This window comes from Anas platyrhynchos, chromosome 27 (assembly GCF_047663525.1).
Source record: "Anas platyrhynchos isolate ZD024472 breed Pekin duck chromosome 27, IASCAAS_PekinDuck_T2T, whole genome shotgun sequence".
In the NCBI taxonomy this organism is placed as follows: Eukaryota; Metazoa; Chordata; class Aves; order Anseriformes; family Anatidae; genus Anas; species Anas platyrhynchos.
This window is the reverse complement of record NC_092613.1, coordinates 3,384,685-3,412,409: the sequence shown is the minus strand read 5'-3', so window position 1 is coordinate 3,412,409 and position 27,725 is coordinate 3,384,685. Positions and strand designations below refer to the sequence as shown.

The 27,725-nt window shown below is 52.5% G+C and overlaps 1 protein-coding gene and 1 long non-coding RNA gene across 2 annotated transcripts; both read left to right on the top strand.

The window, feature by feature from the left end:
* Window positions 1–33: 33 nt before the first annotated feature.
* On the top strand, window positions 34–27,696 carry GNAI3 (G protein subunit alpha i3). Its single transcript, XM_027443469.3, has 9 exons — window positions 34–256; window positions 12,992–13,034; window positions 13,143–13,284; window positions 15,408–15,565; window positions 22,057–22,185; window positions 24,575–24,704; window positions 25,211–25,364; window positions 26,243–26,452; window positions 26,555–27,696. Exons 1-8 carry the CDS (start codon window positions 139–141, stop codon window positions 26,431–26,433), a joined length of 1,065 nt encoding a protein of 354 aa, XP_027299270.1. The 5' UTR covers window positions 34–138; the 3' UTR covers window positions 26,434–26,452; window positions 26,555–27,696.
* LOC119713932 (uncharacterized) lies at window positions 265–10,867 on the top strand. Its single transcript, XR_005261068.2, has 2 exons — window positions 265–8,803; window positions 8,926–10,867. It is a non-coding gene; the product is annotated as an uncharacterized lncRNA (long non-coding RNA).
* Window positions 27,697–27,725: the final 29 nt, after the last annotated feature.

The window sequence follows — 27,725 nt, the reverse complement described above, 5'->3', positions numbered from 1 at the left end:
GGCGGAAATCCGGCGCCGCCCGGGCGGGGGGGAGGCGGCAGGGAGGGAGGGAGGGAGGCGAGAGGCGCGGCCCCGCTCCGCTCCGCTCCGCTCGGCCCGGCCCGGCCCGGCCCGGCCCGGCCCCGGCCCGCCGCCGCCATGGGCTGCACGCTGAGCGCCGAGGACAAGGCGGCGGTGGAGCGGAGCAAGATGATCGACCGCAACCTGCGGGAGGACGGCGAGAAGGCGGCCAAGGAGGTGAAGCTGCTGCTGCTCGGTGAGGAGCGGGCGCCGCCTGCCCGGGCTCGGCCCCCCCTCATCCCCCCTCCAACCCCCCCCTCCCCTGGGGGCTCCGTCCCCGCAGGGCCCCGCTCCCGGCGGGGCTGGCGCTGAGCCCGGGGCCGTGCCGGGGCCGGGGCCGTGCCGGGGGTTCCTGCCCGTGAGGAGGAGGCGCTGCCCCGCCGGGGGTTCGCTGGGCACGGGGCTGCCCCCGCGCTGCTGCTCTGCTGTGGGGCGGGGCAGGGGGAGCCCCCCCGGACACGGCCCCCTCGTGCTGTGCCGCCCGGGGCCTGTGCTTGGGGCAGCGCCGCTGGGCCCCGTCCCAGGTGGGGGCGGGTGGGGTCGCTGAGGGCCAGAACAAAGGCGCCTGGGTCCTCCCCTTCGAACAGAAGGATCCTGCCTTCCGAGGGGTCCTCCTCCTGTGAACGCTTCTTCTCCCCCTTTTAACTTGTTTTTGCTCCTGTCCTCGAGAAACGCGCTCTGAGCTCTGATCTGCGCACACGGAGAGCTTCCCGGCCGAGGGGCAGGATAATCCTTTATTCTGCGGGGATTTGTGCTGTTGACAGTAAGCAACGCTCGCACATTCCCAGGGAGAGCGCCCGGCACAGTTCTCCCTTTGTGTTTCCTGTGCCAGGTTTTTTCTCTGCGGTCTGGTGTTCTCTGTGGCAACGTGGGAAGGGCTGTAAGGATTTTGGGGCAGGACTGCCTGACCTTGGCAGCGGGTGACAGAGTTACCCAAAAGGTTGTCCAATAATTGTCTTCAGAGCGCGTTAACCTAGAGCCCGGGTGAGACTCCAGAACCCAAGCAGCAGTTGTGTTTTGGGGTTTCTGATGGCTTTGGAGGCAGCGAAATGCCTGCCTGCTGTGCCTTCGGGTACTTTGTCAGTAGTGGGGTCACGTACGTTGAAGCCCAGTGAAGCTCTTCTGGGATAACTGGGAGGAGATCTGTGTCGGGCCTTGGATTGGGTTCACGCTTGGCCGTGACCTGCATCCTGTCCCCATTGTCACAGTTTTCTAGTTGAAAATTCAGTGGAAGGATTCCTGCTGATCAAAGGGTGTTTGGTGGCGCTGAAATGTGCCCTCCCCACGTGCAGCTCTGTTAATGAGCAGGTAGAGCAGAGCAGCCAGCTGCCAGCAGAAAACAATCTGCAGTGGGAACAAACGCCCTTTCGGGGAGGCATCGAGGAGCTGATGGAAAAGTTCACGAGTTTTTTCCATTGTTTGAGCAAGCATTTTTTTCCCAACGTAGCATTAAGATGTCTCGGATAAGTAGTGTCTCGTATCATTAACTCGTCGGAGCTCCTGCGGTGGTTTATGTAACCGGAGCGAGCCTCCCGCCGTTCTGCTGATGCAGTGAAGTTTAGCAGAAACGCATTTCTCTAGAGAGAAAAGTTTGGACTCCGTATGTTCTTCCCCAGCCCTGTGAAAATCGCTGCCCTACTTGGGGCTCCGCAGAGCCCCATAGGTTAAGGGGAGGCTCACGTGCGTTCTGTGCCAGGTCTGGTGGGAAGTGAGCGCTGCGCCCAGCCCCAGGGCTTTTGTTCCTTAAACAGCCTCTCCTCCTTGGCAGAGGAGGAAGGAGAGGGGGTTGACGTGTCCCCTTCTGCTTCCCAGAGCCTCCCCAGGACTGAGGTGGGAGATGGGACCCCGCAGGGGTTTGGGTGCTGGCCGAGGTAGCGCCGCTCACTGGGTGAAGGTCCGGGAGCTGCAGGTTTGTGCGGTGGCTCCCGCGTGGGGGTCTCAGGTCACCCGGAGCGTTTCGCTTCCACAGCACTGCCTGCTGAGGAACTCCTGCGAGGCTTTTTGGTGTTTCCCAGAAATAAACGTGAGCGGTGCACAGCAGCTGAGCCCGGGTCCTGCCACCCCCTGCCTGCGAGGCGATGGTTGCTCGGTGCGTGCCCACCGCCAGCGGGGCCGGGCAGGGTCTGAGCGCGTGGCGGTGGGCGAGGGCTCACCCCAGAGCCCCGCCGACTGCTGCCTCCCCGCTCCACCTTGCCCCTGGGACAGTGCCATTGTGCAGGCGCGGGCATGCGATTTGCCTGACGTAGGAAGCCGTGGGATTTTCCAGCCAGGGTGAGCAGCAAAGCGCAGAAGGGCCGGGGGCTCTGTGCTCCTGCACCTTCCAGAGGGGCTGCGCCGGGTCTCGGAGGGCTCTGGGCAGCTCCGAGGCACGAAGTCACTGCCGGGTGCGTGTGGCTGTCCCGCTGCACGCTGCGGAGAGGTGTGGAAAAGGCCTGGGGTGGGTGGGTGCAGCCAGCCCCAAATCGCGTGTGTGCAGAACGTGCCCGTACCCAGCGCGCTGCGGTGCTACGGGGTTGGGATGCTCTGCGTGGTGACATGGAAGGGCTCTTGCTAATTCGTGCAAAAATAATTAAAAGCATAAATTTGTTCTAAAATAGCCTTCATCTGCCTAACTACCCCAGCAAACTGCGAGCTCTGCTACTCCTGGAGACTTCAGCTGTTTTCCAAGGCTGCCGTTCCCCCCTCCTTTCCCCCAGTTCACCTCATGGTGCTCAGCCGGCCGTGGCTGTGCTCGCGTGAAGCGCAGAGACGGCCGTTCTAGGGATGCAAATCCAGGCCAAGCTGTTGTTGCCGTCCATACCACAGGTCCCTACAGGCAGCTTTCCCCTGCTTCTCACAGCGATGGTGTCAGGGGACTGCTGGGGCACCGGGCCCGGCTGCCCCTCGCCTCCGGAGCTGCTCGGTGCTCCCTGCGGGGCGGTGCTGGCCCCGTCCCGTGGTGGCTGCCACGTGCTGCCCTCGCGTCTGGAGCGCTCCTCCTGCAAGCTCTGGTCTCGTGAGTGGCCACGTGAAGGTTTTCTCGCAGGCGCAGCAGTCAGGGTTATGTTTTCAGAAGGCAGTTCAGTATCTCCGTGCCGTTAGCTCTGCCGGGCGTTTGGGAGCAGCTCTGTGTGAATGAGAACCCGGCTCGTGGCGCCTGGTGCCCGGCTGGGGCTGAGGAAGGCTCTCTGTGTGCCCACCACCTCCCGGGCTGTGCCCGTGTTGTTGCTGCCACTTTGCACCTCGCAGGGGTCGGGTGCAGGATCCAAACCCTGCTGCTTGGTCTTCACCCCCCAGGATGGGGTACAGGCAGGTGAAGGCCAGCGAGGTGCGAAGCGCTCACCGCAGAGCGGTGATGGGAGATTTCACAAAAATCCATCTCAGTCTTTGAGGCTTGGCCCTGGTCGCTCAGGGTGAGGGCCAGCTTCGCGTGCCGCTGCACAGCGCGAGCTCCTTGTGCCGGGCAGGCTCCTGCTTCAGCCGTGTGCTCGTGCAGAGCCGAGGGGCGCGGTGCTGATGGCGCTGCAGGCGGAGCAGCTGGCTGGGGGTTCAGTGTTGTGCCCCATCCTCCCAGGGCTCTCTGGACAAGGTTCAAGTTTCATTAAACACAGAGGCAGAGCATCAAAATAACTTTTTTTTTTTTTAACAAAGAGGGATTTTTTAATTTGAACACAGCTTTTTTAAAAGTTTTGAGCAACGAGCTTGCGTGCAGCTGCAAAGGCACCGTGCTCCTCGCTTCTGGTCCTCAAGGTGCTCCTCCCTCACTCGCCGTGCCACCGCCTTTTGTTCCCGGCCCCATACAGCGATCCCGAGCAGCCGTGGCCATCACCAGAGGCACGTCTCCTGTTTCGTGTTTTCCCAGTTGGTGTTTGGTAACCGCTCGGACTCGTTTACCCTTCTCTCCTTACCGTGGTGGCACCAACTGGGCCAGCTCTAAAAGCAAACAGCGAGCAGGCAGCACGTGCTGCTTCCTGGCGGGGGGCTCGCGGGCTGTCCCCTGCCCGCCTGCTCCTTTTGATAACTGTTTGTAAAATCTCAGGGCTGTTGCTCCTCCATCAAATTCAGCGGTTATTTAACGTCATTTCACCCGGGTCACAAGGAAAATGAGACACTCAGGCAGCAGTGCTAGCGAGGAACTTTTTTTCAGACCCTTGTCTTCATCGTTCCCTCCATGTCTGCCCAGCCTGGGTCTCTGCTGCTCTGGGGCACAGCTCCCACCTCGGGAGCCTTGGTGGCGGGGTCTGCCTGCCCCCCCCACCCCTGTCCCTGGCCTGTGCCTTTCCTCCCGTGGCCCTACACGCACCCCCGTGCTGGGTCCTGCCCAGAAGGGCTGCCTCCGTGCAGGCTGAACGTGGCTTTGGGCTGACTCTGCAGCAGGTTGGGGAAGGCGCAGCGCTCAGCTCCGCTCCTGCAGCGCGTGGTGAGGCTGAAGGCAAAAGGCTGGGGGCTCGGAGGGGCGCCCAGGCAGCCAGGAGGGGGGGTCGCTTGCTTTTCGGCCGGGAGCCGCACCACGAGAGCGTGCTGCGGGGCTGTGGGTGGGGCGGGGGGGTCGGGGCCCTTGGCACAGCACTGGGGGTCAGGGTGCTGCTGGCTGCGGTGCTCGTGGGGCTGCCGGGAGCTGGTGCCAGCTTTGCAGGGCACGGCTGGTGCAGGTGGTTCTGGCCGGCTGGCCATCTAATGGTGGGGACTGGGCGGTTGTCCCGCTGTCTGTGCTTGTTCTTGGGCCTTTCAGTTTGTGGTTCGCAGCAGTGGGTCAGCTCCACCAGCCTTTCTGTGCGCTGGGGGGTTGGGATGAGATGAAGCGGCTGTAAATCAGACATGAACTTTGATTTGGTTCTTGCCATGGAGGAAAATAGTTCCTGTTGTTTGTTTTCCTTCCGGAGAAAAAATTTTGTATCAAAGGTAAAATGGACGTCGCAAGAGTTCAGGCTGTTCCCGTTACCTCACGCTGTCTCCCAAATCTTATTGCAGCTAGCCTTCAGTTTTTGCAGTGCAGGAGGCTCCCCTGGCCCCCCTGGCATCCCGCACCGGGTGCAGCCGGAGTCGCTTCACCAGCGCTTGCAGCCTGCTTGGAAGCCGCTGGGTTCGTGGGCACCAGGATCTGGCCCTGTTGCAGCAGCGTGCGAGGACAAAGAGCAGCCTGCGTCCTGCCAGCGCTGGCCTTTTCTTCTCTCCCCAGTTTCTAACTGTTAATTTTACCAAAGGGGAGCTTTTTTTTTTTTTTTTTTTCTTTTTTTTTTTGACACCTTTAGGTATGTCTCTGCCTGGTTTTGTGCCTCTTTCTGCAGTTTCTCGGTGCCGGGGGTTGCTCCAGCTGTGGCCAGCCTGGAGCCTATTGGGTGGATGTGGGATTCCCTGGGCTGTATCCAGCCCCCCCGGAACGGTTGAGCAACGATTTTGGCCATGTTTGGCCGAGGAGCCTCAAAGTGAGGGCTTCGCCTGCCTGGCTGTGGGGTGATGCCGCCTGCTTCGCGTGCTGCAGGTACTGGCCCTGCCCCGGGTCTCTCCCCCAGCTCCCTGTGAGCCCCGCGTGGAGGCTGCATTAAAAATTTCCCCTGAAGCTTTAAGGCAGCGCTCAGGCGTTCAAAGCCTTCATGTAAAATAAGGCTGATGCCCTAGGAAGGTTCTAGGCAAAAAGAAAAAGGTGAAGGATGGGTGCTTAGGAGCTCGTGTTGCTTACGAGCCGTTTGCAGCTTTGTGGTTTCAAGCCTTAATTTTTCAGGCTTACACAGACATCGATGGCCAAATAATGCAGGCAAGGCTCTCTCCCTTCCTTCTCCGTACAGGGATGAGGTGGGGTTCATATGGCAAAGATGCACAGTGGCATGCAGCGTGAGGGCTGCCTGCGGGGCTGTGCCGGGAACCCCCCACATCGTGCTGGGTGCCGGGGGGGCCTCGGGAGTCAGCGTGGTGCCAGGGCTCTCGGAGGTGAGGTTTTCGGAAGGGCTTCCTGCAGAGGATCCTCTGCTGTGTGCAGAGGCAGCGATGGCTCGTCCTGTACCGTTGGCTCCTGCTAGAGCCGGGCCCTAGGCAGCCCACAGGCCCGTCTGGGTACGGGTGTTGTTTTTTTTTCCAGCGTGTGGTTGTCGCTGTCACAGCGTGTCAGCCGCAGCCGTTCTGATTCCTGTTGACTTTTCTAACAATAGCTGTGTCTCGTGGGGCCCGCTGGCCTGACACCGCTGCCCTCCTTTCTGATGGCATCTCCTTTCCCTGATTCCCGGGGCTGGGTCCTGGAGTCAGCCAAGCTCTCCTGGCCTTGTGCTATCCGAGAGCTTCCCGGGGCTGCGCTGAAATAAATAAAACATCTCTGCAAGGGGAGATGTGATGGGTATCGGCGGGGCCAGCAGTGTGCACAGCAGGGGGGGGTGTTGGGGCCGGGGGTGCAGCCTGCGCAGGAGGAGCGCGTGCCAGGGACGTGGCCTCCTGGAAAACCGCGTCCTAGAAGCGTGTTTGTGTATAAAGGCAAATATCCACGGCTGTTTGCTAGGGAGGGGCTAGAATAAATGTTGACAAAAGGAAACATCTGTGCTGTTGGGGAGATAGCGTCCCCCCGGGGATGCTGACGAGCGCTCAAGCAGCCCCTGCTCTGCCGTGGTCCCGGTGCTGGAGGGGCCGGGCTCCCCCCGGCTCCGTGCTCCAGCCCCTGGGCTCCTTCCCAGCTGGGTGACCCCACGTCGCTCCCGGGGCTGTTCCCAGGCTGTTGGCTCTGGCAGTGCCTGTGAGCTTCGGTGGGTTTTGGGGTTCGGCAAGGATTGAGCATCCCCTGTCTCGGCAGCGGTCTGCCGAGGTTTCTGCCAAGCTCCTGCTGTGGTTTCGCAGCGGATGCGGGCTGTTGCTGTAGTTACGAGCTGTGCGTGGCCTCCTCCAGAGGCTAGGGATCAGCAGCGTGTCAGCCTGCTAAATTTTTGGGCTTTAATGGATATTCCAGGTGCATCTCTTCCAAGTCTCGAGTAAGAATTTGTTTTGGCAGTAACCTGGTTTCCCTCCTGAAACTTTCAGATGCTTCAGGGCTTCTCCCCTTAACTGGGGGGAAAAAGTCCTCACCTGAAGTTTTGATCGAGCTTTAGAAAGAGCACTTTGCTTAAAATACCTTCTGAAACAGTGAGCTTGCTCGGTGCTCGTGTCTGGAAGGTGCAGGCAGTCTTTGGCCTCCCTTTCTCATTTCCTCGGCGGTGTGAATGAAGAGGTAATTTCTTTAAAAGCGGCTGTTGTACCTGGAGCACAGCCGTGCAGGGCTGCAGTTCCCGGTCCGCTCTGTGTTTTGGTGCCATGCTCGTTGCCCTCTTCCCCGAAATCTTGTGAGCTCCAGGCTGTGCGGGGCTGCTTGGCTCTGCACCGCTTGTTGCAGCAGGGCCCGGGGCTGCCTCAGGTTCCCCCCCGTCCACCCCGGGAGTAAGCAGGGGCTGGCTGGGGGCATTCGTCCCAGCCGGCTTCTGGGGGAGCGATCCTGGCCCTGCGGGGTGAGCAGAGGAGCAGTGACTGCAGGGGGGTCTTGCGGGGTCAGTCGGGGGGGAGCCGTTTCTGCCAAAAGCAGCAGGAGGTTTGGGAGGGGAAATTGCCCTTCCTGGGGCGTGCAGGCAGAGCTGTGGGATCAGCGTGTTCCTTGCTGCCAGGCTGGGAGAAGAGGCGCTGGGCTTGTGAAGCCTTCTCTGCGCATCCCTGCTCCGGTCAGCCGTGGTTTCTGCTGGCGAAAGGCGATCTCCCTGTAACTGCTACCTGAAGCACAGAGGAGAGGCTCGCTGTGTGACAGTGAGAAGTGCCCAAGCAGTGTTCCAGCCCTGGTGTCGCTGGGCCCAGTGACATCCAGTGGCTCATTTCCTGTTTTTTCAGCTCCTCAAAGCACTCCGGCTCCCGGCTGCCTGCTCTTCTGGAGACCTGCAGGCCCACGAGCGCTTCCAATGCCACGCTGCCCTCTCGCGCTATGCAAAGCGTTCCAGTCCCTGCTCTTTTTCCTGCTAAAGGTACTCGACTGAAGCTTAAGCCCTGCTGTAAGTGCAAACAGCAGGCATCAGGGTAAATGGAGCTGTGTGTGCCCGGGAGCAAAGGGTGCGCTGAGTGCTGGTTCCCCAGGGCCTGATGTGCATCGCTTTGTGCAAACCCTTTGCAGCCACTCAAGTGACTTGGAACGAGGCAGAGCAGCAGCTTGCACAGTACGTGCAAATATTTAGACAAACGGCAAGTGTCAGAGGACAGAAATGAGACCTGGAGATGTTCAAGCTGGGGCTGGAAACTAAGTAAAATGCAAACAACTGTGAAAATTTGGAGAGGAGGGAGATAAAAGCACAGGTAGGCAGTGAGAGGGGGCCCCTGAAAATGCCACGAGCTGCACGGCAGCATGCAGCACTGGTGTCATGGAATAGACTGGGGCAGTGTTAAATGTGTTGGTTTTTTTCCTGAGCAATTTGGAGGAGACCGTGCCTGATGCCAGCCCTTGCCTTGGTAAGCAGCTGCTGCCCCAGCAGGAGCTCCTGGCGAGTGATTGTGGTGCTGGAGGGCAGGCGCTTTAAAACGAGGGCTTAATGAGGTGCAGGGCCAGGGGGCCAGGCTGGGAACAGACGGAAAAATTCCCTCGGGAATCCCCTCCCAGAGGAGGTGACACGCGGCAGCCCTGGGAGCCTGTCCTGGGCTGCCTCTTGGCAGGGAAAGGGGCAGAGGGCGTCAGTCCCTTTTTCCTGCCTCTCGGTCCCTTAGCAGCAGTGGGGTGAGGAACGGGCACCCCGGTCCCCAGAAGCACGGGCTGCTGCTTTTTGAGGCCGCTGCTGAGGTGCGTGGGGTTGGAAATGAGAAGGGAAAGAGTTAAACGAATGTGGCTCGAATTAGTGTTGTATAACCAACTTGGCTGTGTTGTCATGGCATAATTGTATCTGATATTGTTTTGTCACTCAGCTGACAGGCAGTGCAAGTTCGGCGATGCCTGCTGCAGCAGTGGATTATTTTAAGGTAATCTGAGGAAATGGCAGCGAGTCTGGCGATGAGAAAAGAGCCAGAGGTTGTGCTCAGGAGCCTCCCCCGAATCCCTGCGCAGGGCTCTGCGGGGAGGTGGCAGCGCTGCGGCTTTCCCATCACAACGGCCAAGCGAGGGGAATGCTTACCTGCGGAAAGAAACACGAGGGCTTGCGTGGAGGAGCCCCTGTGCAGAGCGGGGCGGAGGCGCCGGGTACACGGAGCCCTAATGCTCCTGCACCCAGCTGTGCCTGGGGTTGTCACCAGCGTGCAGCCAGCAGGTCACTGCGCTGGGTGTCACCCCTGCTAGAAGCGTGCCTGCCCCAGGAGAGGCAGGCATCCCGGGGGGCACAACGAGACGAAAGAGCCCGCTCAGCAGGAGGAGGCTTCCTGCAAGCTCTGGGATTCGGATGGAGTCCCACAGAAGCGGGCTGTGGGGGGAAGCCCTGCTGCGTCGTGCGCTTCAGGCCTCTGGGGTTTGCTTGGTGTAAGGTGTTAATTCCCTCGGAGATCTGAATAAAGGTTTGGGGGATTCTGCTTAAAGCTTGCCTCGTTATGCTTTCTTGCTAACGTTTCTTCAACGGCTTTAAAGATGGAATGTGTCTTATGTTGCCTGTTCTGCCTGGAGCTGAGTTGGCAATATCTTCTCTTTAAGACTTGAGGGAAGGAAAAATAATGAATTGACTTATGCTTAGGAATAATTTAAAAGTTGAGTTCTTTGGTTTCCAGACATGGAAGTACTTTGTCATGAGAGACTCTCATCTGGTAACCCTTCAGCCTAGACTAAAGGCTAATTGATTTAAATTGCACCACATGCCCTATCTCGGAAGCAGTTTCCCTGCTGCACAGGGCAGCTGCTAGTGCTGCCGTCCCCGAGGGGGATGGTGAAGCAGCTAAACTCAAAGCAGTATCTGCAAAATCGGTGCTTAAAGGTGTTTGCTCCCAGCCGAAGCAAGCAGAGCGGCCGCGTGCCCCAGGCAGTGGCACTCTGCTGCTCAGACACCGGCGTGTCCCTCAGCACTTCTCCGAAGAAGCAGAAACCCTCGTCCAGCCACTCTGCGTACGGAGGCTGGAGGCACAGCCCTGTGATACAACATGTTAAGGCCTCATTTGACTTTGGTTTCCTCCCACCTGACAGCCTGAGAACCTGTCATCCAGCTGCTTGTCCTGCTGCGAAAGCTCTTGCTGGGTGAAGAACCAGCTCTGCATCTCCTGTCTTCAGCCACCAAGAGCTGTAAAAATATTTGACCGCTTGCTGGGTTTGAAGCTCCCTAGGAGGAAATGCACATTCAGCTTGAAAACGACCTTGTCTGATGTTGGGGAAGCTTTCTGTTGTAATTTAATACAGCAGCAGAGCCTCAGGAATCCACGTCAACATCTGGGAACTGACGGATGCGCTGGGAGTGGGCACAGTGCGTGTCTGTAAAGGCAGCGTTGTCCTCGCTCAGTCCTGGGACGATTGCTGCCTTCTTCCCAGGGTGACGGCAGATCTGGGTTCAGGCTGGCACAGCGCGCTCACAGCCGGTGAACGGCAGCTTGTGTTTGGCAGAAAGCAGCCGTCCTGTGTGCTCCTTCCCAGCCCGTGCTGTAAGCCCTACCCTGACATTCTCGCAAGTACTTCGTGTTCCTCCAGGTTCTCTGCAGTATTGCCCTTTCCTCCACCAAAACCCTGTTGGCTGAATAGGGCAGGTGAAATGAGCAAGCTAGAACATGTGTGCAGTTCCAAGCGAGGAAGCAGCGTGCCTATCCTGCTCCCAAACCCAACAGAGCAACCTTCTGTCTTTGGGAGTTGGATTTCTGGGTTCCTATGCCAGCATGGCATCGAGCAGTGAGGCCGGGCAGTGAATTGTTTGTTTTTGAGCAGCAGCACTGCTCTCATGCCCGAGTTGTGGTGCTGTACCTAGGAGCCGGCTTTCCCAAGGCTCCAGGGATACAGGAGTGGAACTGGAATGCAGCACAGTCCGCTTTGGGTGTTGCAAGAGGTTGGGAAATGCTCTTTTTCTGGAAGAGCATTTCATCTACTTTTTTCTGGAGAAGTACGCCACAGCCCGGTTCTCACAGCCTCTTTTTATACCTGAAATTTGGTCTTTCCCCATCAGTCTGATAACCTAAAAGGGATTCTCCTCTCCCAACAAAACTCGCCTTGCTGGCAGCAATGCTGCTCAGGGTCACCACTCCGCCAGTTCTCAGTGCGCACTGGGGCACCTGCAGTCCTTGTGCTGGAAGCGAACGGCAGGCTGGGTCCCCTGGCCCAGCCAGGACACCTTTAGTCACGTAACCAAATCCAGACAGGCTCAGCTTCATTCTTTGGGCTTCAGCAAACCCAGTTCTGCAGCTCGGAGCGAGCCCTTTAGGCCGAGCAGCCTGAAACCCACGGCTGGTCCAGCTTGTTTGCAGGCAGCTCCTGCTGCGTGGTCGCACGGGGCAGAGCAGAGCCAGCTGTCTGCTGGCACGCAGGGACTGCTGCGTGCTTTCTGCGTGCTTCATCACGGGCACGGGCCTCGCATGGGCAATGCCCCCTGGCTGCTGCTGCTGCGGGGCTGGGTGAGCTGTGATAACGAGCTGTGATAATGCCGTGGCTTTGGGGCACAGAGCCAGTGCCCGCTGCACTGGTGGGCAGAGGTGGCTGCTGCCCTTGCTGCACCCTGGGAAGTGGGTGCAGAGCGCTCTGCGATGCCTTGGATTGAAAGCAACATTGGTGAAAAGAGCCTCTGACTCGGCGGGCTGGAATAAGTCAGCCCCCCGGGGTGTGCAGGGCTCAGCAGGGCAGGTTGCTCCATCCTCTGAAGGGAAGCCGGCTGCGATGCAGGCGTGGCCAGGTGCTGCTGCCCACAGCTCTGATACTTCAGCTGGAAGTCATCCTGCGGCAAGCGCTCATTTCCTAAGTAAACCTGCGGGTCTCTTTGTCCTCAGTTCCCCAGAATAATAAAGCTTGTATTGTGGGAAATGGTGGAGAATAGAACTTGTTAATCAATTGCAATTTGCCTTGCGTGCGCTGTGGGTGTGCCGTGCCGTGGCGGAGGTGCCCGACCTGTCCCGTGGCTGTGCTCCCCCGTGGGAAGCAGCGAGCGGCTGCAGCGTGAGGCCAGGTCCCTGCTCTTCCTGCTGGTGACTCACGGGTGGCCGGGAGTTGCCACTGCAAGTCTGGGCAGGCCTCGTTGGATTCTGCTGCGGCTTCTTGAGAGGCACCTGGCTCGGGAGTGCTGTTGCTGTGCTTTTACCACTGTGCTGTGTTAATGGAGCACAGGAGCGCGCCTGGGTTTTTCCTGTTTAGAACATTATGGGCAGCATTTGGCTGACCGCAAAGTGGCCGAGGGACCTTGCAAGATCTATCGTGGTATTCCTGCTCTGACACAGTAACACATTTCTGGCCTTTAATGTCCTGAGCTGCTTCACCTGGATCTGTGCGCAGAATTTGTGCATGTTTTTGAGCTCTCTTCTGAGTCTGCTCCCTTCTTCTGAATGCTACGCAATATTGCTCTGAGTTAGCTGTTCCTTGTGAAAGTGCCCCAGGATCTGTGGCTATCCCCACCTGGTTGTTCAAGGCCAATGCTTTTCTCTTGCTCAGCCTGGCAATAGTGGCCAGGACCTGATGGCATCCATGCATTTAGCTGTTGGGCTGCCTCGGACTGGAGTTAGTGAGCTGGAAAGGAGGGGTGGCAGGCCGGCAGTCTGTTAGATAAATCCTTGTCCCAGCTTTTCAGATGTGCCTCTCAGGTGGCTACCCGTGCTGACTAGGAAGCATGCTCTGGACGTTCAGCAGTTCTACTTTTTGAGCAGATGGATGCACAATGACCAGCAACATCTGTAAATACAACCTGAGGAGGGTGCAGCTATGGGTGCCATCCCTCCCCCGGGGACGGTACAGCTGCTGTGGGGCTCTGCTAGCGGCAGCAATGCACAGGAGGCATCTTATTCCAAACCCTGTCAACCTCTCTGTTGGAAGTGAGGAGGGCACAATCTGTTTTTTTTCTAACTTTGCTAACTGGAATTTGTTTGTGCTTTTCAGGTGCTGGAGAATCTGGCAAAAGCACCATTGTGAAGCAGATGAAGTAAGTGAGAGTGCAGTCATGTGAACTGCATTTCAGTGCAAGATGAAATAAGAAGCCTGTGGTGCCCTTGTGCTTTGGCTTGGGAGTGACGGCTTGGTTTTCTTCCAGGATTATTCATGAGGATGGCTATTCGGAGGAAGAATGCAAACAATATAAAGTGGTTGTCTACAGCAATACTATCCAGTCCATCATTGCAATCATAAGAGCCATGGGAAGGCTAAAGATAGACTTTGGGGAAGTTGCCAGAGCAGTAAGTATTTCACTTATTTCCCTTGGTCTGAGTTGGTGCTGTGACTTGTGTTAATGAATCCTGGAAATTCTGCCCATGGCGCTTATAGTGGAAGTACGTTTGTTACAAGACGCATTAGTGGGACACTTCACAATCTGTAGTTTGAATGCTCAAATAAATAAATAAAAACCCCCAACCGTTTGTATAAGGTATTTGAATTTTTAACAACGCTCTTAGTTTTGGTTTAAATTGCTTGTCTTTGGACGTCAGTCCTCATTAGTGTTTCAAGGCGTTGTGCCAGTTAGGCTTTAAGCTGAACCGAATAAACCTTGATCACACTTGCAGTCTTAGCATTCTGAGGATTGGAGGCCCTCCTTTACCATTCAGTTCTGCTGATTCCATGTGCTCTTTCTTACTGGTGTTCACCATCAGTACTTCAAGCTGGTAGAAACTGAAGAGAGGAAGTCTTAATTGTCGAGGTGGGGGAAGGCACAGGCAGAATGGGAAGTCAGAAGCTCCTGAAAATGAGTAGGAGATGGGAACTGTGTATTCTGGGCGGTGGCTGCACAGCCTGTGACGTTTGCTGACTTGCACTGATTCCTGGTGCTACAGTTAATACACGGTAAGTGAAGTAACACACCTTGCTTCTTTGTGTCGCAACTGCAGATATTGGGAACTTAAGATACAAAGTGTCCTTGCTGAAGGGCATATGTTCACTTGCACACTAACCTATGCTGTTACTCAACTGTTCTCCAAACCCACCCTGGCATTCTGCTCCACCTTTCCTGTGAGCTTGTTCAGGTTGAGTGATGATCTCAGCCTGGCTAATGTGGCTGGAAGGAGGAAGATGTTAAAATCCAAGTTCCTTTTTTTCAGTTGACCTGCCCAGGCTTAGCTTGCTTTGCAAAAGCAGAACAAGAGCTGAATGCCAAGAATTTTCCCGTGCCCCAAACTACCCTGAAGGGCAAACAACTTGTTACAGTTTTGTAGGACAAGACCCAGGGTAACTAAATCTACTGCCTCCCAGCAAACCACAGCCTATGACTTGTCAGCATAGCGCTGTAGCCATAAGTGCAGCACGTGCAAAGACTCATAACTGAGCTCCAGCTCTGTATTGCAGTGATTTAAACCTTGATTAAATTAATTTAGGTGGCTGTTGCCTTGTGCTCGGGAGAAGTACCCTTTGGAGTAGCAGGCAGATTTGACTGTTTTCCAAGCTTTGCTTGTAAATGCTGGACAGTAGAGGTACAGATGCTCATTGGAGAGGAGCAGATATTAGGAGGGAGACAGTCTGCTGCAGTTGAGAACTTGTTGGGATAGTGAAAGGTCTCTTACATCTGAAAGGAAGCTGGCAGGTCTGATCACTGCAGAAGTAAACATCAGTGTGGGATGTAGGTCAGCCTGTTTTCCACTTTCAAATTCTGCTTGTTAACTTGCTTAGTTTGAAAAGCTTGAGCAAAAGCTTGCTTTTCTGCTTGGGAAGTAAGGTCCTGCGTTAAGACTTCTGAAAAGAATTTTTTGTGCTCTGGGGCAGAGAGTCAAATGCGGATTAGTCTGTCCTATCTCCTGATGAAACACTTGATTAGGAAATCAGTCTCCTTTCCTTCTGACAGCTGTTGCAGCAAACAGCGTATCCTCAAAGCTTTAAACCTGCAATCATCCAAAACTTGCTTTTGATACTGAGATTTTCCTTGTTACCATACTGTATGACACTGCTCTAATAAAGCTTTTTCAGTTATAAGCCATTATTTATGGTTTAGCCTACAATAGCACATTGGCATTCTTACCTCTCCTCTGATGATGGCATCGTGTGCCACGTTACTGAAATGCAGCATTTCTGATGTGAATGCTGCCTGTTGCGCTGGGGTGCAGATCCCTGTGGTGCTGGTGCTACAGAAGTGTTGTGTGCCCCAGGCTGCCACCCGCCAGCAGTGCATCCCACCCCCCAGGCTGGAGGAGGTGGTTTCTGGCACAGATCTCACTTTTCTGACTGCAGGATGAAGAAGAACGTGGTGATTTGGGGGAGAAGACTGGACAGCATGGCAGAGGGGAACATGACTCCTTAGTGCAGTTGCTGCAGCCTCTAAGACAGTTTCTGATGCTAAGTTTTGATTTTTATTTTTTTTCTTCACCTCTCCTTGCAGGACGACGCCCGTCAGCTGTTTGTATTAGCTGGAAGCGCAGAGGAGGGAGTGATGACTGCTGAGCTAGCTGGTGTGATCAAGCGATTATGGAGAGATGCTGGGGTTCAGGCCTGCTTCAGCAGATCAAGAGAATATCAACTTAATGACTCTGCATCATAGTAAGAGACCGTTACTGGCTTCTGGGTTCTTCACAGCAAACCAAACACTGGTCCTCAAAAAGGATTTCCGTGGCTGCAAGCAGACAGAAACCGCTTCCAGAGTGGGCGGACAGAAACCGTAGTTAGCTGGGCTGGGTTTTCTCAGGGCTTGGCTCTCAAGCTGACTTGGAGCTTTAGCTGATCAGTCAGTTTTACTCTATCTTTTCCCTGAATATAAGACTAGAAAAAAGAAAAAGCATTCCTTGAGCCTAGGTGAACTTGGCGATCTGCTTGTAGTGGAAGAACAATGCACCACCTTGCATTAAGATCAATTGTTGCAGCAGATGATCAGCGACATGACCTTTACTCCTTCCCTGCAGAAGGGAGTAACTCTTCCTGAAACTGAGCTTCTGATTTAACTACCAAATTCACAGTGACCAACAATTTCCAATACTGGGCTCTCCTGATACTGGCAATTCAATATTCATATAGTTGTTTTCTTTGCAGCTCTCACTACACTTCTGTTTCTGTGCTTAGCATCACAAAGGCAGTGCTGCAGGCGAGCTATAAACCTGCTTACTGTTCTATTTCTAAAATGCACACAATTGCTTAACAATTGGAAAGTTATGACTAGATAAATAGAGAGGAACGCTATAGGCTGCTGCTGGCAGCTGGCTGGAATTAATGAGAATTTTGACCAGAATGCCTCATCTATTTCTAAGAGGCAGGTTGGTGCAGGGAGGGGAAACTGTTGCTTGTAAAAAAACAAGACAGTTGTTGCTTTTTTCTTTATGGAAAAAATTGCACGCTTGGTCTCTCTAGAGCGAATGTTTTATAAGTCAGAAGGGATGACTTTGGGGTCAGGCATGCTTCCTGATGTCCACCTGAAAATTCTTCAGTTTGGCCAAGTTTTATGCCTTTGAAAAATTAGTTTGGAAGTGCTTTATAAAGAAACTTTAGATGAGTCACAGCTGAGTTGCCTGCAGGCTCTGTCTGTGCAGAGCAAATTTTAGCTTGAAAATAAGCAAGATTTTTTTTTTAAATTGTAACACCTCGGCAGATGATCATGGGTTTAGATCAAGGTTAAGTGAGTTGACAAGAAGAGGCTCAGATTCTTGAGTACCTTTGCAGCACACAAGGAGGAAGCTTCATATTCAAAGGGAGAAAAAAGGATAGATGAGAATGAGTGAGAGAATAGATTTAATAAAAAAAAGACGTGGGAGAGAGAAGGAAAGCTGAAGTTCTTGCGCACAGGATCTAAGGCAGAAAACCTAAGAGGTTGAGTGGAGCTTAAGGAGGAAGCGAAGATGGGGAGCCCTGGCTTGATGTGGTCTTGATGGTCTGCCGGGGTAGATAATGTGAATGAAGGCAGGCTGGAGAACAGGGCATTGAGGGGCCAGCAACAAAGCAGCTTTGGGAAGAGAGGGTGTAAGCCTGCTTGAGTGCTTGCATGGCTTCACCTGCCTGCTTTTCAAAGACTGGGCTTTAGCGGGTTGTTCCCGTTCCTCAGTATCTGCGTCATGTCCCATCTCGGGTATGTGTGGAGCCCTGCTGTGAGGAGTTGCTCTAATGGGCTGGCGTCAAATCTGCAGCAAAGAGATTTCAGGCTGGTGATGACCCGTGTGGCATTTTTCTGATACAGGCGTCAGAATTTTGCTTCCTGTCCTAAGACAGCAGGAAGTTGCATGAAGTCAGCCTTGTTTTTTGAGTCAGTCGCCAGGCAACTCCGCGGTTAGGAAATGCTGCGAGCGAGCGCACAGCACAATCACACAGTTCAGGACCTGTTTTCTGCCATGGGCCCCCTGCCTTGCTAATGTACAGAACGAGTGGCCAAGTGAGCGTGCGGCCAGCATTTGCTCCTCTTTGCTCAGCACGTGGCCCCTGGCCTGCCTTATCTTCTGGTGTTTCTTAAGTCCATGCTGAAAGGATGGCTGGCTTGCAATCCCTTCTTGTAGGCAGTAGCTTTTGTGTGCAGTACTGCTGGGGGAGCGTCACCTCTCTGGTCCTTTCAGTGGCTGTTACAAGCAGGACTGGGCTTGGCCCCATGCCCTTTTTGGGGTGGCTGGTTTTCCAGCTGAAATTCTGCACTGCACTGTGCGTCAACCCTGGTGCTGGGCTCCTGGCATCAGATCAGACCTGAGGGCCTCTGCTGAGACACCTGAAAAGGAAAAAGAGCAAGATACAAATGATCACTTGTGAAAACGAGGTGGTTTGACCATCATCGGGAACTGACAGGAGTGCGATGGCGGAGTGCTAGGATTTTGAAGGTTGTGTCAAATTCTTCTGAAAACTCTTCTCTCCACTGTTGCCTGCCTGAGCCATTCCCCTTGTGCAGCGTGGATCCTGCCCATCGCGTGGACATCACCCCTGTAAGGGTGTGCTTGGTGTGCATATGCAAAGGGTGTTGGCAAGCTGCTGAAGATAACCGCCGGTAACACCAATCCCAACGATCTGTCCTGGAACCCGAGTGTTCTGCACGTTTTCTCTTGTGCGTGGTTTAGTTTTTAGAACAGCTGAGTTAACTCTTGGTGTAAGCTGTGGATGTTCAAACACTGGCATAATGCTCCGTGTCTTCTCTTAGGCACCATCTGATAACGTCCCTCTAGCAACTGCTGTGCTCTTTTGGTGTGATGTTCTGACCGTCCCTGTTTGTCATATTGTTTCCTATTCTTCTTTACCTCTGACACGAACAAACAGCTCTCCCTAGATCACCTCTCCTGTCTCCTGTGGGTGCTGTGGAGAAGCATTTGGGAACCCTGTGCACGATTCTTGGTGTCACAGCTACAGCAAACAAAAACCTGCGATGAGGCAGCAGTGTGGATGCTAAGGCTTATTGTCTTGCACATCTCTGCAGTCGCCTCTATCTGATACTTGGAAGTGTTGGAAAGCGGATAATGCTCTAAATATTTTGCTTGCTGGTATTGCTGCTTTTTCCAAAGGTCATGCAGGCACCAAACTGCAGATACTGTTGGGAGCTATCTGCAGGCAATTAGCACGCTTTCTGATGAACTGTTCCGTATCCTGGCATTTCTTGTCATGCTCCCAAGTGCCATTTCTGGCCTGAATTCCCTTACAGTTATGATGCTGGGTAAAACCTAGATTTCTTTTTATTTTATTTTCTTCACTTTCAAATAGAACCTCTCCCGTGTGTCTCCTGGCGCTACTTTCTTGTGATTCCTCTCGAGTAACACACCGCCTTGGGATCACAGCTCAAGTTTCAGATGAGAGTTTTTTCATCTGCAGGTCTGTGTGGTACACTTCGGGTCTGTCTGAACTGCTCCAAATGAGCATTTGTATTGATAAAGGTAACACGCAGCATTCCCTTTTCCTGGAAATCCTGCTCTGTTACCATGTTCTCTGCTTTGTTTAATGTCAACATCTGCCAAAACCGACCTAAAGATGCAGGGAAAGAGGAGGCAAACTTCCGAAAAAGACATCTTTTAGGTACAGGATTCACCAGGTCTTCACCCTTTTTCTTCTTGCTGCAGGAAGGCTTGGCTGTAGATCAGGTCTGTGTGAACCGACCTCCTGTGGAAGCAGGAATACCGTTCGCATTTTCAGGCTGACACGGATGGGTTCTTGTGATAAGGCTTCTGGAAAGCTCGGCGTTCGGTGGCTGCAGACAAAAACCCAGCTGGGCACCAGGCTGCGCCTCTCCTGGCAGCAGGGCCGAGGCAGGCTTTGTCTGTGGCTCTGCCTCCCGGCTGCTGGGGCCGCCCCTCCCTCCCGCAGCTCCGGCTGCGAGCGCCTTTCGTAAGAAATGCTTTGTATGAATCTTTCAGAGCCGTTTCTGGCCTTGGGAGCATTCTTTCCAGCACTGAAAGGAAGAAGCATGACTGAATTGTGAGGAAAATGCCACTCCAGGGTTCGTGTGAGTGTGTGGAGGAGGGGAATTGTGTTTTATTCCCCTCCTGAAAGCTGCCCGCTCCAGAGTCCTGCCGCTGCTGTCAGTGCTCCTTAGCAGAGCAGTCGGCCTGAGCGTGTCAGGATGGTGCTGAAGCTGATCAGGCTGGAACTACACATCCACACACACGTCGGTATCGAACCAGGGCTGTCCTGAGAAGGCTTGGAGGGTCACTAACGCAAACATGAGTTATGCTGCAGGCTTTTGGTCAGCACTTCTGTGCCCAAAGCCTAGTTTTCAGTGTGGAAAAAGAAAAAAACAAAACAAAACAAAAAACCACCTTTTTGCACGCTTGCATTTGCAAGGTGGTGTTGAGCATGAGAAATAGCTGGTTCTGTAAACACACGGGTACGAGGTGGGGAACAAGTGTCACAGCCTCAGCGTATGACTGCAGCCCAGTGACAAAGGAGGTCGTGAACAGGGCTGCACAGGCTGCGTGGGATGTGGCAAGATTCAGTAAGGTGTGCGTTTTCAGTTCTTGAAACAGGATTTTAGAGGAACATCTGTAAACTCTGAGGCAAACTGAGTGATGAGTAGCTCAAAGCTATGAGTCTCAGACCATGCTTTTTCCTTTTTTTCAGCACGGTGGCTTCTGCCCACAAAGTCATCTGCCCCTGGCGAGCCCCAGATAGCTGGTGGGGGGTTGCGTGTACATGGGATCTGGTACCAAAAAATCCCCTGCTCAAAAATCCAACTGCTTCGGCACTGTCATGGGGTCTGGTATTTACTTGCCCTTGGAGTCCCTCTGAATTAATCTAGCCGAGTTTATTTTTAAGGGAACGTGCAGATGGGGTACTGCTTAACCTGATACACCTTGTTCTGCTGATCGATACGCAAGTGTTCGAGCGGCACTTTGCAGTGCAGTTGATGGGAGATGCCCCTATTCACTCCTGGCTGCCTAAAAAGCCTTAAGTGGGAATTATGCCAGTTTCATTGCCCAAACTCCTGATGCTGAAAGCTGGCAATTAGGAGCAGATGCTTTACGGCCTCAGCTTGCACATTTATCGTTTCAGTGATTTGGGGCAGCCCTGTGACCTGCATCAAAGCCAAGCTGTTAAAAGTTGCTGGGTCAGTTCCTAGGTTTCATTTCCATCTCTTCCATTGGTTCTCAACCACAGTGTCCCAGCTGAACTAACACTGGTAGGAAAGAGGCTAACCACTTGGGCAAGTTAAATCCTCAGCAGAAATGCTTACGAGAAGCCTAACGAAGAGAGCTGCCTTCCAAATTCCGTTGTACCAAACTGAATCTAAAGCCAATCCCAAGTGTGAGTTCCGGGCGCCGTGTTGCTGTGAAAGAGCAGTTTGCAAACCTCTCATCCCACTGGGCAGGAGGAGGGAACGAGGGGAGTTGGCCTGTCCTGGGCTAAAACTGCTTGCAGATCCCAGTGCTTGGAGAAGAGCCCTGCGGTGCAGGGTGAGCACCGGCAGGAGGCTGGCGGGTGGGCTGCGTTCTGCTGGGGCTCAGAAAATAGCTCAGCACAGGTCAGCACTGCCAGCACCCGCTGGTGCTCCTGGCAGAGGAGGGAGATGCCGCTCGGTGGGCTGCCTGCTTGGTGAAAAAGGCGAGTGAACTTTGGGCACAACGTTTGCTTGTGAGCAAACTCTGCCCGCTAATGGTCTGTGATGCTGCTCGCTTGGCATGGCAAGGTCGTTAAGATAGCGTAACACCATTGTGCCACCGTAACAGCTGTACGGTTCTGTGCTGATTAAAAAGACACTCAGGGAAAAGGTGTGCCCGTAGCTGTGAGAGGTAATGCTCTCATCTCGGGTCCCTTCCAAATGGAGCTGCGCTCATCTCCTGCTTCCACCAGCGAGAAGGCTTCACCGTCCTCATAACGGGCAAAAACGAGCTCGGAGGTGTTGCTGGTTAGGGCACGATTTATGGTGCTGCAGGAAATGATGTACCCGAGAGCCAAACCTCAAAGGGAATCTTCTGAAGCTGAAATGGAGTCGGGGTCCTGGTGAGCACGGTGCTGTGGTGCCATGGAGAAACGGGCGCTTCCAGCAGCCCTGGGCTCTGTGGGGCCGCCCACAGGCACGCGGGCTTCCCAGCATGTCATGTTTGCAGCTTGAAAGAGTTACAACTTCCTGCTGCATCCTTCCAAAAGCTGGGATTAAGGCACCTCTGGTTGTTAGTTTGCTGTTGCTGAAGTAGGTGAATGAGTCTGCTTGCTATGGCACTGGTCTTTGTGCTTAATTCCTTCCTGCTAGTTTGTTTGATGTATTCTTGCCCTTTAAAATGAGCCACTGGATTTATTGCCTTGTGCTTTGATGTGAAAAGCCTTGACTACTTTGAATTGCCCCAAGAGATACCAGTCTTGGCACGGCTTCTGCATCAGCCTCTTGTGCTAGCCTCTGATTAAGCACTGCTCCGGACCAGCTGAACTCAACCTAACACGTGCTGCAAGGCCACATGAGGGGGGTAAAAAAAAAAAAAGATAAAAACCATCCTGAGGCAGACCCAAGGGGGTTTGTCTGTTTGCTGCGTGTTTGAGGTCTGCATTGTGTGAAGAAGTTCTGTGATGACTTTCTTCTGCAGTTTATAAAAGATTCACAGCAAACACAGAGGCTAAAAAAAGCTCATCTTATGTTGTCTCTTCTGGTTTAGTTACCTAAATGACTTGGATAGAATATCCCAGCCGACCTATATTCCGACTCAGCAGGATGTTCTGCGGACCAGAGTTAAAACTACAGGCATCGTGGAAACTCACTTCACCTTCAAGGACCTCTACTTCAAGTAAGTGCAGGGCAGCGTGTCCCTGTGGACTGTGCTGATTTCCTCGGTGCGTGGCAGTAAGATCTGCACCCCCGGTGCAAAACGCCTCGTACTCTTAAGTGTCCTCGCCTCCGTTGTACTCCCTTTCTACTGGTGTTGCCCACTGGAGATACTGGTTTGACTTTTATTTGCCTTCTTCTATTCTTTTCAGCTGCTTTTATGTTGGGATCGCACACACAGGTACTGACTGCTTGTTTACAGGATCAGAAAAAAAAATACTAAAAGGACACTGACTCCTGGGTTTTGAGTTTGAATTTAACCCCTTTCTTTGAAGTGGAAGAGCAGGGCTCTCCCTGAAGACCCAGCCTTGGCTCTGGGGTGCATGGTGTTCACAAAGCCAGTGATTGCTGACTGACACTTGCTGCAGAGCAGGAGTGCTGGGGCCTGGCTGCCTCCGCGTGGCACTGCGGAGGATGGGACTTGCCTCCCCTCTCTGCCTCCTAAATTCAGCCCCTGAGGGGCTCAGCTACCAAGTCTGGTGCTGGCAGTGTCCCTTTCAGTATCACTAACCAAACTCCCTCTAACCTCTTAGCAGCTGCTAGTGTGCAGTCGAGCTGTCTTCCCTGCTCTTGGTCTGCTCCTTAGAAAATCCTCGCTTTGGGTCGCGATCGCGCTCCTAACAACCAGCCTGGGGCCCTGGGGGTGAGCAGTGCTGTTGCAGGACGTGGATGTAGAAAAACAGTGTCTGTATCTTGGGCAAATTCCCTTCATCCTGTAGCAATGTTTTCAAGCCTTTGTTGCTGAAAACCTTTAAATAAGCATTTATTGGCTTATTTTTAGTTTGTGTTTGAAAACAGTTTGGAAGAGCTATAGCAAAAATCCAGGCGTTGATTATAAAACTGGATCCATTTGCACGCTGTTTGGGAGAGCAGTACGTTTTGGCTTCTGAAATGTCTTAACTTATGAACTGTTCTAACAAAAATGCCCAAACACTTGGCGTCTCGGAACTATTTATATGGCTTGTGGTTCATCTAGGGAAAACTCGTCTTCCATCACGATGTATTGGGATTAGTATTTCCAGCTGCAGTGTGTGGTGCTCTTTCAAAAATCATCACGTCTGACTAATGGGAGAGTGAGCTGGAGGTAGCAGGCACATTTGATTTAATCATTGTAGCCCTTCTTTCAAAGTGAAATGACTGAGCACTCTGTGCACGTGCCTCAGAGGGGGTTGCTCTTTCCCCCACCTCCCCAGAGGCACACAAGGTGTCTCATCTCAGAGGGATTTGCTCTGCAAAGGAAAGCATTAATGCATCTTAAACCCTGAAGCTGCCATCTTTCCTGCGACGGAAGCCTTGATGTTAAATCTCAGACATTAATAATGGGCTGAGGTAGCTTTAGTGTAACTGTGACTTGAATTTGGATTAGTGTGGAGAAGCTGAGTTGTCAGGGATGCTATTCCTCTTCAGATGACTGTGTGCTAAAAGCAGCGAGTAATGGCGAATAATGCAAACTAAGTAAACAGCCGGTATCTTTGCAGAGATTTTCATCTTTCCTTCCGTGCTCCACTGGGACAGTTTACCTTAAATAGAAAATTGGAGTTAGCTGAACTGCTCTTCTGGCTCCCTCGTTTGCTGTCATTAAGTTGTATTGCTTTTGGCCCACACTGGGTAGTGTCTCTTGTCTATGTGTTTGCTGTGATAACAAATCGATGTTTATGATTTCCATAGCTCTTGGATATTGACTTGTATCTGGCTTCATTTAATTAAGTCACAGCGCATCAGAACATAGTGGGCAACCCTGCATCTCATCAAAACGCTTCAGTGAGCAGGGTGTTGTAACTATCCGAGGTGCTTGCCTCTCTTCTATAGCCAGAAATTCTGTAAGTAGCTGAAGCCTTTAAACTTCAGTAGACAACAGACACTTCTTTTTGAAAACAAACAAACAAACAAAAGCTGTTTCTTAACCTCATTAATTCTTCCGAGTCCCAGCAGTAGCATGCAGGTAGTGTGTTCCAGATAATCCTTTGTGAGAGGCAGTGTAAATGAACTGGAAGAGCTGGCTGTGAGTAGGTGTTTGGAGTCCAGTCAAGCAAATGGATTGTTGCTAAGGAAATAGGAGACAGAGAACAAAATAAGCATGCCCTGATGAATCAGCAGACTTCTGGATAGTGATGTAGGTGAACCTCTACTTCTTCGTGCTGAAATTGCTCTAACAAGAATTCAGTGAATTCTCCTGAGGAAGGGAGGCTCCGCGTTGTTGGCCCTGCTGATGGAAGGCTGTGTACCTGTTTTTCCCTAACCCCCGCTTGTTGGAAAGTCCTTAGCTGAGCCTCCCCATCTCTTGTGGATGGGGTGGTGGCCGGGGAGAGAGGTCTCCTTAGCTTCTGAGACTTTTCTTCTGCCTCTCCCAGGATGTTTGATGTCGGTGGCCAGCGGTCAGAGCGGAAGAAGTGGATCCATTGCTTTGAAGGTGTGACAGCAATTATTTTCTGTGTGGCCCTCAGTGATTATGACCTTGTCTTGGCCGAGGACGAAGAAATGGTATGTCATCGAGGAGTTGCTAACGCCTGGCTGGGTGGCCCTGTAGCAGAAGGGAGGTGGAAGCAAGTGCAGACCTTGTCCTGTGTGGGACGGGCACGTCTCTAGATCGGTCCCTTTGTTATGTGGTGGTTGTTCCCTGAAGAGCACTTCCTTGCAGCAGCCTGCGGTATCTTGCCCCAGAAAAAGATAACGGTAATGCACAATTTTCCCCAGGGCCTGTGTACAGGAGGGTGGCTCGTGGTGCTGGCCCCGCAGCCTGCTTCCCGAGGTGGGAGCTCCTCCATGGAGGATCGGGCATGGGCTGGGGGAGCAGCGGGGTGAGGCAGCACCAGCCTCAGGGCCACGGGCACTGTTCCTGATGCGGTGACAGTGAGGACGTGCGTGTTTAGCAGTGTAATGCTTGGTGCCTTAGTCTGGCCTTTGTAGTAAAGCCTGTCTGCCCCCACCTCATCCTCCCTAAATAACTCCGGAGTGATGCATCGCCTTCTTCTTTTTTTACTTTTCAGAACCGGATGCATGAGAGTATGAAACTGTTTGACAGCATTTGTAACAACAAATGGTTTACAGACACCTCGATCATTCTTTTCTTGAACAAGAAAGACCTGTTTGAGGAAAAGATTAAGAAAAGCCCATTAACGATCTGCTATCCAGAATACACAGGTAAGGCTGGGCTCATGAAATGGCATCTTGTTTGCATCACCAGGGCCAGGAATGAGTCAGTTAAAGCCTACAAAATCCAAGATTATCTTTTTCCCTGTTCCCATCACTCTGTCTCTCGGGCAGCATCTCTGAGCTGTCCAGCTAGCTGATAACTCATTTTCTCAGGAGGGACGTGGTTGTGCATGTCTGTGGTTTGGAATAGCCTTTGTCCACGTGTTTTATGGCCTGGAGTTTGAAAAGCAAAGACACTGAACAGTATTGCACTGCAAGTCAAGGTCACTGTGTTTTCCACGTTGTACTAGGACAATGCTTCCATTTAACCTCTATTTTCGAGGCTATCAAGTTTATCCGCATCCTGGGTAAGGCCCTTCTTCACTCTGGTGTCTGTTTCAGCAATAGTCTGTTCTGCAGCCCTTCCCTGCTGCCACCTGCACAGGGATGGTGTGTTACACGGTCAGTGCTTGAGGCATTTAGATTTTTGAAGCTGCCCTTCCCTCAAACCTGGTTGTTCCTGACATTGTCGCTCTTGCAATATAACAGTTTCTAGCACAAAGCCTTTTGGTAGCCGATGTGCAGCGTTCCCTTTTGGATCTCACAGGTTGCTCGTGAAGAGGCGTGATGGTGATGTTCCAGTCTCTGAGCGGAGGGTCTGGGGTGGGGAGCAGTCGGAGATGTGCAGCAGTGAACAACTTGTCCAAGGTCACTGGGCAGAAGCTGGGAATAGAGTTCAGATTTGCAAGAAGGGGTTAATTGTGGATTTGGATTTGTAGCTGGATAAGGCAGATGGTTGCAAGCAGCTTAATATGTGCTTAAAAGATCTGTGCAAAAACTCTCTGCTGTGAACTGCTGGCTAAAGTAAGGGCTCTTCTCTTTGTCAGGCTCCAACACATACGAGGAAGCAGCTGCGTACATCCAGTGTCAGTTTGAAGATCTGAACCGAAGAAAAGACACCAAGGAGATCTACACACACTTCACCTGTGCCACTGACACCAAGAACGTGCAGTTTGTGTTCGATGCTGTTACAGATGTTATCATTAAGAACAACCTGAAGGAATGTGGACTCTATTGAGAAGGGGCGTGGGAAGAAGGTAAAGCTAAGCTGCTTGGCTGCGCGCAGAGTTTAAGCTTTGCACACCAGCTTGGTCTGGCTTTGTCTTGTACTGCACTAATGCTCCGTGTTCTCTTTTCAGTTCTTATGATGTGGCGTTTTGAGAACCAGACTCTTTGCTGCCTCATGGGGACAGCTGCAAGCATGAACAGGACCAGGGAAACGAAAACAGCATGCAGAATCGTTGCATTCTTTAGCACAATCTTCTGTATTAGGGACCTTTTTATTGATATGGGATGTTGAAGTTAGGTCAAGATGGAACAACTGTTAGTGTGACTAGATCATCCTGGCATCGTTTGGATGGTGTAATCTCAAATGTGTACAGCTGTTGTGAAGTTAAGGTGCTGGATTCCAGACCTTCGATATGTAGCTTTCTCTCTTTCTTTGGTTAACAAGCCACCACTAGTCTGTTTTTAAGGTTTTTTCCATCAAGAAAACTATAACTTTACTAAATTTTATTTCTTTATTTGCAAACAAATCTTGTTTTAAAAATAAAAACAAAAAAATCACTTAACTATGCACATGTGACCAGATCATGCAGAAAGTATTCCTCTTAGCAGGAACTCTTTGTTTTTAACACTTGGTATGGTCAGAATTTAATATTTCTGCAACTACTTAATGGATCCTTAGAGCTCTTATGGCGATAGCTTCGGCTTTTTCTGATGTGTAGTTTGTTACCGTCCTGCTACCATAAGGCTTTTTAAAGAAGCTTCTGCAGCAGGATATATGAAGTCTTTTTAGTTTATGGTTAGGGGTGAACCTGATTTATGCTGATATCCAAATGGGATTTATACTGTGTGGTAAGCATCAAGCCAGCTTTGTGGTGGACATGTACCCGGGCTGTGTCAGTTGGAGAGCTGAAATGCCGAGCTCCAAATTAGATGGAAAATGTGTGCTGCTACAGAGCTACTAAATCAACCACTTAGATTCTTGTGCATTTTTGGTCTAAACCGGTGGGCAATTTTTTAAAGGGTGCACTTTGTTCTGCATTTACCATGGCTTTTTCTGTTCGGAGACTCTTAAACTGTATTGACAGCATGCCTTTACTTTGTATATGTGGTGCCAAATTCTTGTTTGCCATTGTTTTTACTGTAGTAATGTTCAGAACCAGTCAGTACATTCCTTTGCTGAACCATTGCATTTAGACTCTTTTCCCAGTTTGTCATGTGTACAGTTTCAATCTGTTATAGTTGTTGGCAGTATTAAAATGGTGAGTAAACAGTTGAGCCTTTTCCCTAGTTTTTGTAATTCCT

What these genes read in the sequence shown, in the direction of transcription:
- GNAI3 (XM_027443469.3), top strand. Translation starts at nt 139, where the DNA reads ATGGGCTGCACGCTGAGCGCCGAGGACAAGGCGGCGGTGGAGCGGAGC. An exon ending in TTGGGGAAGTTGCCAGAGCA is followed by an intron (nt 13,285 to 15,407) that starts GTAAGTATTTCA and finishes CTCTCCTTGCAG; the next exon opens with GACGACGCCCGTCAGCTGTT. An exon ending in CTGCTATCCAGAATACACAG is followed by an intron (nt 25,365 to 26,242) that starts GTAAGGCTGGGC and finishes TCTCTTTGTCAG; the next exon opens with GCTCCAACACATACGAGGAA.